The sequence below is a fragment of the Panicum virgatum genome, chromosome 9K (genome assembly GCF_016808335.1).
Source record: "Panicum virgatum strain AP13 chromosome 9K, P.virgatum_v5, whole genome shotgun sequence".
NCBI classification, from domain to species: Eukaryota; Viridiplantae; Streptophyta; class Magnoliopsida; order Poales; family Poaceae; genus Panicum; species Panicum virgatum.
The window spans coordinates 57,876,462-57,892,017 of NC_053144.1; the positions used below are offsets into that span (position 1 = coordinate 57,876,462).

Below are 15,556 nucleotides of genomic sequence, written 5' to 3' on the forward strand. Positions count from 1 at the left end.
TACCGCGCTCTATATAAGCGTCGCAGGTACACGCCAGAAAGAGGGGGGGGGGGGGGGGGGGGGGGGGGATAATTTAGCTGCTAACCCGATCGAACTCAGATCCGCTAACTAACGGCTAGCTCAGTCTCCTGCCGGCTGCCGCTCGTCCGGAACGTTGCGGCTGACAGGGCGGGCCCCGCGCGGCAGGGGAGAATCCGATAATTTTCTCATTCAGGCTGCGTTTAGATTCGTAAAATAGTGGTAAAAAGAGTCACATCGAATACTGTAGTACACTAAGCACTTTTCGTTTGTTTGTGGTCATTGTTGTCCTACCATGACCTAATTAGGATCAAAAGATTTGTCTCGTCATGTACATCAAAACTATGCAATTAATTTTTTTATTTATCTACATTTAATGCTCCATGCATGAGGTAAAAGATTTGATGTGATAGATGAATAGTAAAATTTGAAGAGAGAAATTTTGGAACTAAACATAAACACAGTGGCTGTGTTTGGTTTCTACAGTAAATTTTTCGTGCACGTTTTCCGAGAAGAGAATCTCGCATGCATGAAGTACTAAATGAAGTCTATTTGCAAAACCTTTTTAAGGATGGTGTAACTTTTTGAGACGAATCTAATGACGGTAATTAATTGATTATTTGCTACAGTGATGCTACAGTACCATCTTCTAATCACGCGGTCAAATACCTCATTAGATTCGTCTCGCGATTTACACGGGAGATTGTGGATGTGATTTTGTAATTAGACTTCGTTTACTACTCTAAACTTTTTATTAAAAAACTAAAAAAATTTCGCGAAATTTTTTTCCGGCCAAACCAAACACGGCCGGTGCAGCCGCAGCGGCGGCAGGGGTTGAAGCCACACAGAACAGGAATATAGTGCCGCGCGGCTGCACCCTGTCGTCCTGTGTCCTGCGGCGTGGTGTGTCCCCACCGGCGCCCAACGGCTAGCTCCCCCGGCGGCGGGGCCCGCTGAGCAGCCACGGCGGCGCGGGGATCGGCGGGGGAGCACGTGCGCCCGTACGTGGAAAGCAGCGAGGAAGTTTAATGGCGGCAGTAATTAAGGCCCTGTTTGGAGAGAAAAGAATCTCACATGTAGTACTAAACGAAGTTTATTTACAAAACTTTTTTACAGATGAATGTAATTTTTCACGACGAATCTAATAACAGTAATTAATCGATGATTGGCTATAGTAATGCTACAGTAACCATTCTCCAACGCGCGGTCAAAGGTTTCATTAGATTCGTCTCGCGAAGTAGCGCAAGATTATATAATTAGTTTTATAAATTATCTTTATTTAATACTCCTAATTATTGGTACTATTTGTGCTGGTTCAAACCAAACGGGCCTAACAAGTGCCGGGAGCGAGAGATTTGGGGGGCGACGGGGAGGGCGAGGGCGACAGGACAGGCAGCGATCCGGCAAAATGAGGATCGCAACGGAAAAGCCGAGGGATTTTGCCCGGGTCTTGTCAGCCACACAAGGCCGCGCGGGGTCGCCGAGCCACGATGTACTGGAGGAATGTGCACAGGGCGCGCCACGGCACGCACGGGGCAGAGGGCAGACAGCGCTCGGTCAGCCCGAGTGCCCATGCTTCCATCCACTGTGCGGGTTTGACCTGCCTGCCATCCGGGCTGCATCGCCAACGTAGCCGAGCAGTACTAGTAGGTGTTGATACCCATGCACCAACAAGCCGATCGGCGACGAAGGGGTTCAAAAGGAGGACGGAAAAGGGCAATCGAAAGCGGCTCCGGACTACGGTCTGGCGCAGCCCCCAGGAATGTGGTGGAACGGGAAAGACGACGGCAGGCCTGGGACCGGATGACAGAATTCCGAAGTCGATCAATAGGCGAATAGCCGAACACGTCAGCTGCCTGACTGAGCTGGAGGAGAGTCTACGCCGAGCTTGTCGCCGCTTCCGTCGCCGAGCGCGTCCACTGTTTATCTCACTGTTCATCGACTGTTCCAATGTTCATTCACTGTTCATCCGCGCATAAACAGTGCAACAGCCGATCCGCTCGGCGCTCTTATTGACCATGCTCTTATGGGTTGCTGTAGACTGTAGTCTATCGTCAGTCCAGTTCAGTCACCATCAGCTCTTCGGAAGAAATGCTATCATAACTTCAGAACACTAGTTTAAAAAAAACAAACCTTCATAACACTAAAATCTACCGTTCATGGGTAGGATCAGACATTGGCTGCCAGGGAACAATAAATCCTCAAGATGGAGCTTAACAAAGGCCCTATTTAGTTCCCAAAAAAATTTCTACAGTGCCTGTCACATCGAATGTTCGGACACATGTATAGAGCATTAAATGCAGTTGAAAAAATAACTAATTACACAGTCTAACTGATTAGCACGAGATGAATCTTTTAAGCCTAATTAGTCTATAATTGGATATTATTTATTAAATAACAACAAAATATGCTATAGTACCAAAATCAACAACTTTTCACCAACTAAACATGACCTACATGATTCAGAGGAGACGAAAGCTGGTGCTCCAATCAGGTGGGTTTATTGATTGTAGTCTCACACTCGCAGTAGACCTTAGAAATTCAACTCCAGGAAGCATCGAAGCAAGAACGTAAGGATGTGTATATTCATCAAAACTTAAACTTGAAGTCATCATCTACATCCGACAAGCTATCTGGCGGATCATATACAATCATATCGGGGAAAAGCTCCAGAAAATCCTGCTTTATCTTCTCCCTCAGCTCGGGGTACGGGACCAGCCCTTTCAGGATTACACGGAACGGCAGCGAGAGGGGTGGCTCGGGAGAGCTTCTCATGTCCTCGTAGATTTCCATCGCCAGATCAATTAAGCCAGCATCACAGAAGGCTCGCACAATGTCGCCGTAGGTGTGCTGATCGAATAGCACGTCTTCAGACTTGAGATCGGCCCAGACCTGCCTCGTCTCATCAACCTTCTTGTTCCTTGCTAGCATGTACAGCATGTCTCGGTAGAAGTACATGTCAGGACGGTACCAGATTTCTTTCCGCACAACACCATATATCTGCAGCAACAAATCAATACTTCATCATCCGGAAGACTATGCCAAACTTCAAATGGAACTGGTTGTTGTCCATTGGATGCTACTATGCTCACGAAACACTGAACTTCGGAAACAAAGGACTCTTCAAGCAATAACAACGTATGTAGGAGCATCTCAACGCAGAGGATTGGCACTCATTAGCTGTTCCAATGAAATTGAGGGTTCACCCTTTTCTAGTCACTTTTGGCTCCAGTCAAGGAATCATAGTGATAACAGGTGAAAGGTGGCTAGGAGATTTCTTCAGATGATTAGGAGTTAGTTTATCTACTGGATATGAGAATTCAGTCAGGCTATCAACTATTTTTTTTTCTGAACTACCTCATATAAATTTGCCTGCCTTGTATCAAGTGACTTGGCCTCATCAGAGACATTTAGGTTAGAGGCCTTGTCTAAAAGCACAGCTTATTATATACAAATAAGATAACTATCAAGCCTTTCAACTCTCAAGATCATTGGACATATTCATATATGACTACTGTTCATCTCAAGCAGCATACAGGTCTTTTAACTAATTAACTGGGGCCAAAAGAGAACAAAGAAGTTGAAAGAAAAAAATGGTAAATAATAGGATGCAGCATGAAAAGAGAGGCAAAACCCTAGTTTCGACTTAATGGGTGGCAAATCCTCAACTGGCACTCATGTAATTGGCAAATCATTCTCGAATTAAAATGGCCTAATATATCCCCAAACAATGAACATAAAAAACTAGGTAGCCCAGAGATAAAGAAAAAAATAGTGAATGGTAACAGGAGAGATCTATCAGCAGGTTGTGAAAATTGTGTTTTTTAACATCTATCAATAGGACAAAGCCACATTATGTATCATCGATCAAGTAGATAGAGTAACTCTTTCCGAGTTTAACATACTAAGTAAAATTATGTAAGACATCCAAGTCTGAGAAACAAATTTTAGAGGCTAGTATTCCAATAAGTATGATTTGAGGAGAGGTTGAGATCAGCCATCTTTTACATTGGAGGAGATTGTAAAAGGAGGCATGAAATGATGGAATGCAGGCAATGAATTGTCATTGGATAAGGCTGCATAGAAATTAGTGATGCACATGCCAGAACCAAGATCAAACATCCTTTACTACTGAATACTGATATTCTTGGGTTTCATTTCTAGTCTACATCTACGCCTATGGTATGCCAGCTTGTTTGCTACTGTATACTTGAGACCAAATAATGTGAATAAGTTCTGGGTTTTTGGATTATTGCAATCGTTAGAGGTTAAACCCCAGCAGGTCCCTCTGTGTAAAGACAAAGGCAGCATGACCCATCAAAACTATTTATGCTGAAGGAATGTTTTCAAATATTATAAGTTATATCAAGTAAGTTATTTAACACTGCAAAATCATTTCAACAGTTTATTAGAAGATGCAATCAATCTAAAGAAAACCTTTATGCAAGATGACCTTGTAGAATGTTACCCATTAAAATGAGCCCCTACTGTTTCATCAAAAAGAGCCAATGATTTGTCCTGATTTAAGATAAGTGTACATGCCAGCTTGGTTTCAAACAAAATATAGCAAAAAATGCCCAAAAGAGTACTATCATAGCTTCACATGACAACATGCTACAGTATGCTCACAAGAAATTAATAATCTCAAGCAGCCTCGACTAGATCATAATTTCGTAGTTATGACGCATAGACACAGCTTTAAAACTTAAAATCCCTGCTTTTCTATATTCAGATAACAACGCAATTCAAGCATAAAGTCTATGCTCGTGCAATTCAAGAATGAAAAAATTGATACCACTAGTTTTTACTAGACATGTGCAGGAATTCTAACAAATGGTTAAAAGAGATGAAGAATTTGCCAATAACCGGATGGAGGGGGTGAAGGATCACGACAAAGAAGAAGGCCACATTTAGCCTAAGGCCCTCCTACATCCAGTGTCGGATCTAGCTAGAATTTGAAATTAGGGGGGGGGCATTAATCCTATTTTCCGCTTCTTCATGTCAAAATTGACTTTGGAAAGAGCACATGAGAACAACCATTTCCTACTCCAGCATGCAAACAGCCTGACTGTGTGAACAATCGAAAATGAAGATAGGTGCCTCAGATTCAGCCTAACAGGTGCATTGAAACCCCCATTTTGCAATTCAGAGTTTAAGCCACGCAGCTAGTGGTGCACGCTGTTCCTTTCAAGTAAGTCAATCGTTGTACACGGTAAGCAATTGTAAAGCAAATGTAGACATTCAGTCATGAACTAGACAGTAGAGCGCGCGGCTTTTATCTAAGGGTAAATTTGCTGGGGGCATCCTTGGAATGTGGCTTTTGCTGGTAGCCACTAAAAAAAATCTCCCTTTGCCCAGAGACACCGTTCAATCAATGTAATTTGCCACAAGACACCAGAGCCTATTGTTTATTCAGATTAATTGTGAACGAACGCAAAATGACCAAGTTGCCCTCTGCTGACTGCACACCCATCCCAATCCAATCCATCCGCATCACGCCATCACCCCTCCAACACTCTCCAGGCGCCTGCTCGCGCGGTCGCGCCTACCGGCGGCCTGCTCCGGCGACTGGCGCGCAGGCCCCCTCCGGCCATCCGTCCGCACGCGCCCAAGGCCTGCTAGCGCCGCCCGGCGTGCAGGCCTCATCCGTCCGGCCGTCCGCGCAGGGGTGCTAACGGCAGCGCGGGCGCGTCGCAGGCGGCCAGCACAGGGGATTCGCGGAGCATGGAGGGCCCTGGCGGCGCGCGACTTCATGTCCTTAGTAAAACTCTAAGTTCACGGGTTGGATCATTTAGTTATTTTGCAGGTCCAGTTCATTATATGTGCCCGCATGATTCTCAAAAGGTTGGTTTGAAGTGCAACACCTAAACAATTTTGCAGAACCAAATCGGCTAGTATCTCACTGGCATTTACATTCAGAATAATATCAGATATTTAGTTTTGTTATAGTGCTGTTAGTCCCTAAACTCTTCTTTGCATACTCAGGTGCGAACATTGAAATTTCGGTGCAGAATGGAAATGATGACCTTAAAAGCACTGCATGTCCTGAACAGGGCCCAAGCTTGCTTGATAATCCGGGATTTTTCTTTGTGCCAGTGGGATAATTTTGCTTGGAAGGGCCACTTGGACTACGATGTTACAGCTTGCCAACTTAAGGTCATCCAAATAAAAGTTTTGTTCTTTTCTTCCATCATTATTAAGACTTTAGGGAACTGCTTAAATGGATTATGTAACATTGGCCTGCTTTTTTAACATGGAGAAAATGATAGACTTGAGATTGCTCCTTTGGCATCACCACCGAAGGATGGATTACTATGTAATGATACAGTACTTGATGGTCAAACGTGGCTGGAGGAGGCTATTTTTGTGATCTGTTCTATTCTGCTGTTAAAATATGCCATATGTAATTTTACTGACCTGGTTTGCTGAAATATGATGTGTTTGAAGGGATAAGGGTAAATCTGTCCAGAAATTGTGTTTTATGACCTCTTTGGGTTGGAAATACTATTATATGAGTTACAGTGTTCTGTGGCAAATTACATTGATTGGAGTGTCTTTGGGCAAAAGGATGTTTTTTTAGTGGCTCCTAGCAAAAGCCACATTTGAAGGATGTCCCCCAGCAAATTTACCCTTTATCTAATGGGTTGGTAGTGTTACCTTCATGGAGAGGATGACGTGGTCCTGGCGGAGCAGCTCGGCTTGGACGGCGAGCAGGTCGGTGCGGAGGAGCCGCGACACGTGCGAGCGCATGAACTGCTCAAGGCGCGGGTGGCCCCCGGCCGGGGGAAGCGCCGCGAGCCGCTTGAGCTGCGCCACCGCCATGAGGCCCTCCTTCCCCATCTCCTTCTTCCGCCGCCATATCGAGAGGCTTGGGCTCGACGCGGAAGACGTGGAGCATAGCCTCTGGCAGGGTTCAACCTCGGCGGCGTACCTGGCGGCGGCCCGGGGCAGGGTTCGGAGGAGGAGGAGGAGGCGATGGCGGTGCGGGAGGAGACGGGGAAGCATTTGGGGACCGACTGCAACTTGGGCCGTTGGGCCTTTCGGTGGAATTTGCTCCTTTCCAACTATATACCCAGGGGTGGAGGACTCGGCATGATGAGGTACCTTGGTTTTGCGAATTGCGACGAATACGGAATACCCCCTGCCCTTCATCCTCCCCAGGCTACGAACCAGCCAATCCTCCCTGCCCTGTATCTCCGGCCGCCATGGCGTTTCGATCTGAGCCGAGGGAAAGACAGGAGGAGGAAGAAGAGGGGTATGGGTTACTCCTGCTAATGGGGCGGGGCTTGACGGGTTTTTTATGTGGGTTTTAATACGGGTACTATTGGATGGGTGGAAACGGGTGACACTATGAAGCGGGTTGGAGCGAGTTGGGTTGACGACACATACGGGTTGGGCCGGGTTGGGATGCTATGGCAGTAGATCGGCGCGTAAGTCGCATATCATCTTCTGTCGTGACTTTGGGTTGGGGCGGGTTGGGGCATTGGGCCGACGGGGTGGGTCGGGGCGGGTAGTAGTTAGGACTCTTGAAATATGGATAGGGACGGATTTGGGGCGGGTTCAACTCCATTAGCAGTTGGGCTAGCGAGGCAGTTGGGCTGTCCACAAGGGTCACACGTTTCTATGAACTATGATGAATGGGCCAAAACAACAAAGAGTTAAGCAACAAGCAGTTGTTGTTTTTTTTGATCGGAAGCAACCAACAGTTTGGTGCGACCGTGCGGGTGACGCAAACACAACGAAATCGTGAAACGGATCGACGACGACGGGGCGGTCGCGGGTAGATTAGGCCAGCCCATGTAAACAAGCATGAGGGCCCGTCTGAGGGGCCGCTGGACTTGGTCTGTAATGGGCCTGACATCTAGCGGTCACTGCAGGCCGTGGATCCTATATATCTTTCAGAAAAATTTTTGTTAACCATCTTCCAATGTTTGAGATCCGTGCAAAATACAGAGTTACATACGATGCACAGCAGCGGGGAGCAGTGTGATCGAAGCGGGCGGAAGCGGAGCGGGGAGGCAGCCAGGTGTCGCGGCATGAGAGGAGGAATAGGTTGGAAAGCAAAACAAGTTCCTAACTCCAAATCACATTTTCTCTTAAATCGTAAATCCGATTTACATTCCATTTGAACTAAAATATTCTTTAGAATTAATGGAATAGAATAAGATCCAATATGTTATTTTTGTTATCTTATTTTAGAATTTCAACATTTCAATATACTATTTTAACATTTTGAATATGTCATTTCAACATACGTAGTATACTACTTCAACATTTGTTCTAAACATGTTGAATTGGTTTATCCGAAATGTAGGATTACTCTTTTCAGAATGTTGAATCAATTCAAAAAATGTTGAAGATGGTATTACGAGACTTGGAAGAAACTAGAGAGAAGCAAAGCAACGTACTCATAAGCTCATGTTGAGCGTCAGTACTGACAGCTTGCTTCTCCCCTTCTGCAATCTGCATATTGTTCGTTGGACTCCTGTCCCTCCTGCTTGGTGCTGGCTGCATGCAATTGGGTGATGTCGCTCCTGCAGCTGCGTGCTGGGCGTGCGGCGTGCACTCTAATCATGTGCTAATTGGGCCTTGGGCTTTAAAGATAACATATTTATCTATCTTGTGGAAGACATATAGAAAACCCCACTGCAGGCCTACAGGTCGGGCACGTTTGATAGTTTGCACTTTGCACGTCGATGGCATACAACAAGCAAGAAGCACTTCTCAAAAAAAAACTGAGCAAGAAGGAATGGGAAAAAGAGAAACAAATCCTCTGCAGTAACTGCAAGAGGACTGAGCCGCTGTCACGTGGACCAGGTGATCACCCGGGCCACACGGCAATGGTCACCCGGGCCACACGGCAATGGTCGAGTCTCTCTGCAGTTACTGCAGAGGATCATCCGGGAAAAAGGCAGGCTGCTGAACCGGCTTGTACAGACGTACTTGGACACCCGGAACTGAGGCCAACTGGCAACTAGAATCCGAACAAATCAACAGCCACATCCCCCTACCCACCCTCCTGTGCGAGCCGTGACCCGCGCGCACCACCGGTCAGCCGCAGCTCGTGAGCCGCGACCAGACGTCCAGACCAGCCATCAGCCCCAGCCCCAGCCTTCAATCCCGAACAGCTCGCCCGGCCCCCCACTTGCGCCGCATGTTCCTGCCTTCCTCGTGGGGGCACAGCATGTTCCAGGCTTCTAGTCCGAGCAGCCTCGCCGTGCCGGGGGAGCAGGGCCGGTCGCGGGGCTCGTGATCAGCAGTGACGCCCGTGCGCGCAACTTGGGCTGGCGGGCGCACTACCCCACCGGCGCTCTCCCGAAAGGGACGCCCCCCACTTGCCCGCGTTCCCCTCGCGCGCGCGTCCACCAGCAGCCAGCCTCCCCGCAAGTGGCCTCCCCAACTTGCACGCCTGTTTGATTCAGAAATCGCGACCGCCTCCGCCACGGGCCGCTCCAGACCTCCAGTAAAATTCCGTCGTGTTTCGGCGGCGACCGAACGCTCGCTCTCGGCGTCCGGTTGAAAAAAAAAACCCCCCGCGTGGGCGATAGCCGATGCGGCCGTAGAAGTCCCTGGCTGTCGCTGGGGAGTTGTCTATGATGTACCTTTGCTCCCGTGTCGTCGCTGTCGAACCCGTAGTTGCAGGATCACCTACAGTATCCGGCCGATCTGACCGAAGACAGCGCGGCGACGAATTGATGTTTCCCCCCTCTTTTACGGAACGTGATGATTTGATTGGTCTCCTCGCGCTCCCGGTGGCCGATTCGACCGATGAGCTCGTGCCTTTCAGCGAATTGCCCTGAGCCGTAGCAGCGCTCTCCGGCCCGCGCTCCTCCTACCGCACGAGCGCGAGGGATCATGCGCGCGCGTGGAATGGAATGGAGAAGAGCGCTGGCTGGCTCGGGCGAAGAAGAATCGAGGCATTCCGGCGGCCGTTGCGATACACTTGCTAGCAGAGCAGGGAAGATGTCGCCTTGCAAATTGTTGCCATGCATGTACGTACAATGATGGCCTGGAAAGAGAGACCGCGTTGTTAACCAGCTCTGTCGCGGACAGTACAGGGCCAGTACTGTACAGGGCGGCAGTAGTTGATGAGCCTCCTTTGTGTCTGTCATGGTCCATGCGCATGATTCAGGGTTCTCTTTTATTTTCTAAAAGAATAATCCAGCCGGGCCGGTATATGATTGAATTGTAACACGGTAGATGAAGACATGTTTTAAGGAGTCGGTTTTCGCTTGATTCATCCTTGAAGTAAGAAAAGCTGAACTTTGTATGGCAAGTAGAACTTTGGTGGTCCTTTCATCTGAAGAAAAGGGCAGGGTACAAGTTGGCGACCGTGCCAAGTTGGTGTCCCGTATTATAATGTACAATTAGTTATTATTAGCTGGTGTGAAAGGTTAACAATCATAAAGGGAGCGGGATCACGACGACGGAAAGCAACAGGATAGTGCAAGAGGGGGGGGGGTGATATAAAAAAAATGGGCATCCCTAGGATAAGCACAGTGTGGGGTTATATATAACTCATCTCAACCAACTTGGCTTTACTTGCCTGACCTATTCTATGCTCCACTTGCATTACATTACATTGCTAGTAGTTGTTCGGAAATCTTTCGAGAAAATCACATTCATCATCAGTCTTACCCCTTCTTCCCTCTTTAGTTAACTAATCGCCTCCTGCTGCATAAAGATTTGCATCTTGCATTGCTGCTTGCCCACTTGCTCTTAACATTTACTATATTACGTACTCGCAAATTAAACCAATGAAACCTAACGGCTTCCCTTTTTTATCGCGAGAGGCAGCTTCCTTAACAATGATAATCCAAACCATAAACAACCATCTTTAACATTTGATGCCCCCCCCCCCCAAGACGTTTTACAAACTTGTGTGTATAATTCATTTTCAGTTTTTTTCCAAATATAAGTTATTGCTTCCACATCACATAAAAACAACTTTATGTTCCACAGAACACGAGTCCTCTTAATGAAAAACGTGCTCAGGTACGGTTGTGAAAAAAGCAAGCTACATGAGTAGTACTCCTAATTTTGTTACAAAATGTATTGTTCATATAACAAAACAAAAGAAAGCGGCAAAGTGCGTCCCGCCAAGATAATAAACATGAAGTGAGATGAAATTCAAGAATATCTCCGCGTCGTCAAGTTTTCCTTCCTAAATTATCGTAAAGATGAAGCAGCAACGTCTCCCCGTGCAACTTGGGCAAATTGTTGCAAGGTAGACCCCACTTAAAGATGATTTGGTTGAATTAAATAAAAGAGGAAGCACAATTAAAGTGAGCACACAACTGGATACATATGCAACAGTGCGAGCCAGGACAAGTTGGCGCACTTTGCATACATAAACGGCCTCCACCCCCATCAACCTCTTCGCCATCCCCCACCCGGCGCCGCAAGGAATTCCACCGCACGCGAGCCTGACCAGGAGGGGAGAAGGCACGCAGGTAGCTACGAACAGGGTCAAGAACAACCAAACCAGCCAGCAGCCAGCGCAAGATGCCGTGCATCCAGGCGTCCAGCCCCGGCAGCATGCCGCACCAGCACCACGGCCGGGTCCTGGCCGGCGTCGGGTGCGCGGCGGAGGTGGCCGCGGCGGCGGTCGCGACGACCGCGGGGATGCGGTGCGGGGCGCACGACGGCGAGGTGCCCGCTGAGGCGGCGCGCCACCACGAGCACGCGCCGCCGGGGCCCGGGCGGTGCTGCTCCGCGGTGGTCCAGCACGTGGCGGCGCCGGCCGCGGCGGTGTGGTCCGTGGTGCGGCGGTTCGACCAGCCGCAGGCGTACAAGCGGTTCGTGCGCAGCTGCGCGCTGCTGGCGGGCGACGGCGGCGTGGGCACGCTCCGGGAGGTGCGCGTCGTGTCGGGGCTCCCCGCGGCGTCCAGCCGCGAGCGCCTCGAGGTCCTGGACGACGAGAGCCACGTCCTCAGCTTCCGCGTCGGCGGCGGCGAGCACCGGCTCCAGAACTACCTCTCGGTGACCACCGTTCACCCGTCCCCCGCCGCGCCTGACTCCGCCACCGTCGTCGTGGAGTCCTACATGGTGGACGTGCCGCCGGGCAACACCCCCGAGGACACCCGCGTGTTCGTGGACACCATCGTCAGGTGCAACCTCCAGTCGCTGGCAACCACCGCCGAGAAGCTCGCCGCCGTGTCGACGTGAGGAGGGACCTCCATCTCCATGGGCGATCGACGATCGATCGATGGTTTTTCCGGGGGCAGGAGAGGGTTGCGTGTTTCTTCGGCGCGTGAGCCTTTTTTTCTTCTTCTTCTTCTTCTTCCTTCTTTGTCTCTTCACATTTGACCCCCTCTTGTTTATCCTTTTTTTTTCTCGTTGTTGCGAGAGACACACAACCCTCCTCTCCGTCCTCCGGTCCCTTCAAGAGATGAGAAGTATAAATCGATAGAGATTTTAAGTTCCGACACACGGTCAAATTTCAATGTATATATGTTCGTGGCAGTAGGTATTTTATGATCCCTGGAAAGCACAAAACGCGTGAGATTTATGTTGTACATGTCCTTGTAACAAGTTTTGATCTGATGTAGTCCCAAACGGTATGTGTGTGTCTCGTCGCTCGTGAGAACAGAAAAATGAAGAACCTCCTTCTTCAGTTATCTGCCAAGCTCATACCACACCCAGCAGCAGTGATGGTAATCCGATCGAGAGTCGTAACAGCACTAGCTCCTCTAGATTGACAGCCAACCAGTCTACTTGTTGCTAATCTTCTATGTCGAGGAATCGATTGATTCATTAAGGAAGCAGAAGGCACATGTAGCTGCCAAATTAACATGGAGTACACAAATGCATTTGCCGGCAGCAGAGATCGGTCACGCGGCAAATGAAGCGATTTCCAATATAGTTCGATCGATCAGCGGCAGACGGCAGACCGCAACAGATCAGTCAGCGAGCCCTCGTCCCCGGTTTGGTCTATCGCGTATCGGCGATCCATATTTACGCAGCATCAAATAAACCGCATATGAATCCCATCTCATGTCGAGCGAGATTATGGAAATGCAAAGCAAAGCTTGCAGGGATAAACAAAAATCTGCAGCTCAGTCAGTCCGGCCCTGGCTAACGTTCGTAAGATCTTTTTGTTCGTCGGTTGAAAGGACCAAAACCCGGTCTCTACGAAGGCGAAGGCGAAGGCGACGAGCCCTTGGTTGAGACGAGGAGCAAAACCCAGGGTTCCCTGCGCGAAAGTGCCCCGCTCCGCCCACTTGCGGCGCGTCGCGACGTCGCGAGCTGTACTATCGCCCCCGCCCCGCCGTCCCGCTCCCCGCGCCAGCCAAGCCGAGCAGCTAGCTTGCGCGGGCAGGGGCAGGGGCCTGTCGGCTGTCGTTGCCTCCCCTTCCCTTCTCCCACCTATCGCATCCGTCCTCCGTCCCCCTCCCCGCCCCACCGGCCGTTTCGAAATTCCTCCTTGACCCGCTTTTATTTTATTTATATAAATAATTATACAACTACCAATTCTAGCTCTCTGCTAAGTACTGTATCACTCAGAAGGGTTGCTGCTGCTCCTGTAGACAATAATAGGACGCTACCTGCAACTTGCGCGTACGTTCCGATCGAGACCGGCGGCAACTTGCCTAGCCGTCGGTAAAAGAGAGAAAAAAAAGGAAAAGGAACGATGAGCACGGGACAGCACGCAAGGCCAGGTCAGCAGACGTACGTGACGCGAGTAATTAACTGCGCAAGTGGGCGCTCAACTTGCACGTCAGGTCGCGTGATTAGCATTAAACGGCTGGTTCCTGTGCCTCCCGGTAGCTGCTGCTTTAATTTTTTTTTTTGTGCTCCCTCTTGGCATCCAAGTTGTGGGGCGGTGGATCGATCCTTCCACTTGCCTCTGGAACGGCCTCGACGGGCTATCGGTCGGACTCGACCGGTACTCTTCCAGCCGAGGGAGGAAGCTTCCATCCCTTCGACCTGTTTGGTTTGAAGTAGCACAAGTAGTATAAAAATTTTAGCTAATAATTAGAGGTATTAAATAAAGACAATTTACAAAACTAACTCCACAATCCTGCGCTACTTCGCGAGACGAACCTAATGAGCTCTTGACCGCACGATTAGAGGATGGTTACTGTAGCATCACTGTAGCAAATCATCGATTAATTATTATCATTAGATTCGTCGTGAAAAGTTACACCCATCCGTGAAAAGGTTTTGCAAATAAACTTCGTTTAATACTCCATGAATGTGAGATTCTTTTCTCGGGAATCGTGTGCAATAGGTATGATAGGAAAACCAAATAGGGCCTTCGTTTCTTTAGTTTTTGAAGTTTCGAGTTTTAACAGCGATTTAGTCAAAATTCATGATGGTTGAAGTTTCCCAGCATTATATTTAATATCTTACCTGATCACTGTGGCCAGCCGGGCTATGTTTAATTCCTACGCGATGTGGCGATACCGATTTACGGGTGGAGCTTCTCACATCAAGGGTATATTTGAATCCATCAGCTAATTAATAGTTAGATATTTTTTGCTAAAGTGGATCCAAACGAGACCAGCTATTTCTATTTAATCAACTACTAATTGATTTGCTGGGTGGATCCAAACCAAATAGAAAATGGAAGATCTACTTTCGTACTAGGTAATAATAATTAAACAAAAAAAGGTACGTATACGTAGTATACTCAACATTACTCGCGTGCCGCAGTAATCATACGCACGCACGGCACTGCTCTCCGATCCGTACGCGAAGGCTCCATTGGCTGTTGGGGCGACACCGCCGTACATCCTCGTAGAACGCGCAACGAGGTCATGAAACGCACCCAGCAGATGATTAGCTGGGGGAGAGATTCCGATCCCTGCGCTCCGATTGGCCGGTCGAGCTAGGTCGTCACCGTCCGACATCGATCATGAACTCACTTCGTGCTAGTCCGTTTGGAGGGCTCCGTGCGACTAGGGGTAGTAAAGGGGTTAAGATTTTAAACTAAAAAATTTAAGAATCAGATTTTAATCTTATATAATTTTGAACTAAATAATTTAAGAATTTTGTTGGGCTGTGAAGAGGCCACTAGGGCCATGACCCATTATCACCCCTACATGCGATAGCTCCGCTTCGTCTGTGGTGGAGTAGGCGGAGCTGGGTCTCTCTCTCTTTCTCCACCGCCGGGTTCGTCTATTTCCGCTGCAAAACAGCTCCGACTCTATGAGAACTGTCCAATTTGCACTCGGTTTAGGTGAAAATTATTTATTAATCCATTAAGATGAGAGTTAACACGTGTCCGTCTCTCGACATGCCACGTGTTAATCCACATCTTAGAGACACTTAATCAATACAATTCACCTAAAACGATCGCAAATCCGGTAGTCCCGGTACGTGTTTGCCACATGCCCAGGATTAAGCACACGTACTGTTGTACAAGCACGCATATTGACGATGATCCACAAAGAGCAGTTTTACATTACCAGAGTTCAACACTTACTATTGCAAGTTCAACATAGGAGGGTTCAAAATTCTATTACAAGCCTTGAGCTCACGAAAACCATATTAAACAGGAACTTAAAATTTATTGCATTTAAATGCTCTCACG

General features: G+C 48.4%; 2 protein-coding genes across 2 annotated transcripts; one reads left to right on the plus strand and one right to left on the minus strand.

Moving 5' to 3' along the window:
* Positions 1 to 2,500: 2,500 nt before the first annotated feature.
* Positions 2,501 to 7,271, minus strand: LOC120652685 (pentatricopeptide repeat-containing protein At1g62350-like). The gene is made up of 2 exons (XM_039930571.1): positions 6,676 to 7,271; positions 2,501 to 3,018 (listed from the first exon to the last, which is right to left on the minus strand). The coding sequence occupies exons 1-2, from the start codon at positions 7,168 to 7,170 to the stop codon at positions 2,608 to 2,610; spliced, it is 906 nt and encodes a 301-aa protein (XP_039786505.1). The 5' UTR covers positions 7,171 to 7,271; the 3' UTR covers positions 2,501 to 2,607.
* Positions 7,272 to 11,344: 4,073 nt separating this feature from the next.
* On the plus strand, positions 11,345 to 12,636 carry LOC120652686 (abscisic acid receptor PYL4-like). The gene has a single exon (XM_039930573.1). It carries the CDS (start codon positions 11,524 to 11,526, stop codon positions 12,184 to 12,186), a length of 663 nt encoding a protein of 220 aa, XP_039786507.1. The 5' UTR covers positions 11,345 to 11,523; the 3' UTR covers positions 12,187 to 12,636.
* Positions 12,637 to 15,556: the final 2,920 nt, after the last annotated feature.

Excerpts from the sequence above, each read along its gene's own strand:
- LOC120652685 (XM_039930571.1), bottom strand. The coding sequence starts at position 7,170 with ATGAAGGGCAGGGGGTATTCCGTATTCGTCGCAATTCGCAAAACCAAG. Across the intron at positions 3,019-6,675 it reads ACGTCATCCTCTCCATGAAG|ATATATGGTGTTGTGCGGAA; the intron begins GTAACACTACCA and ends TTGTTGCTGCAG.
- LOC120652686 (XM_039930573.1), top strand. The coding sequence starts at position 11,524 with ATGCCGTGCATCCAGGCGTCCAGCCCCGGCAGCATGCCGCACCAGCAC.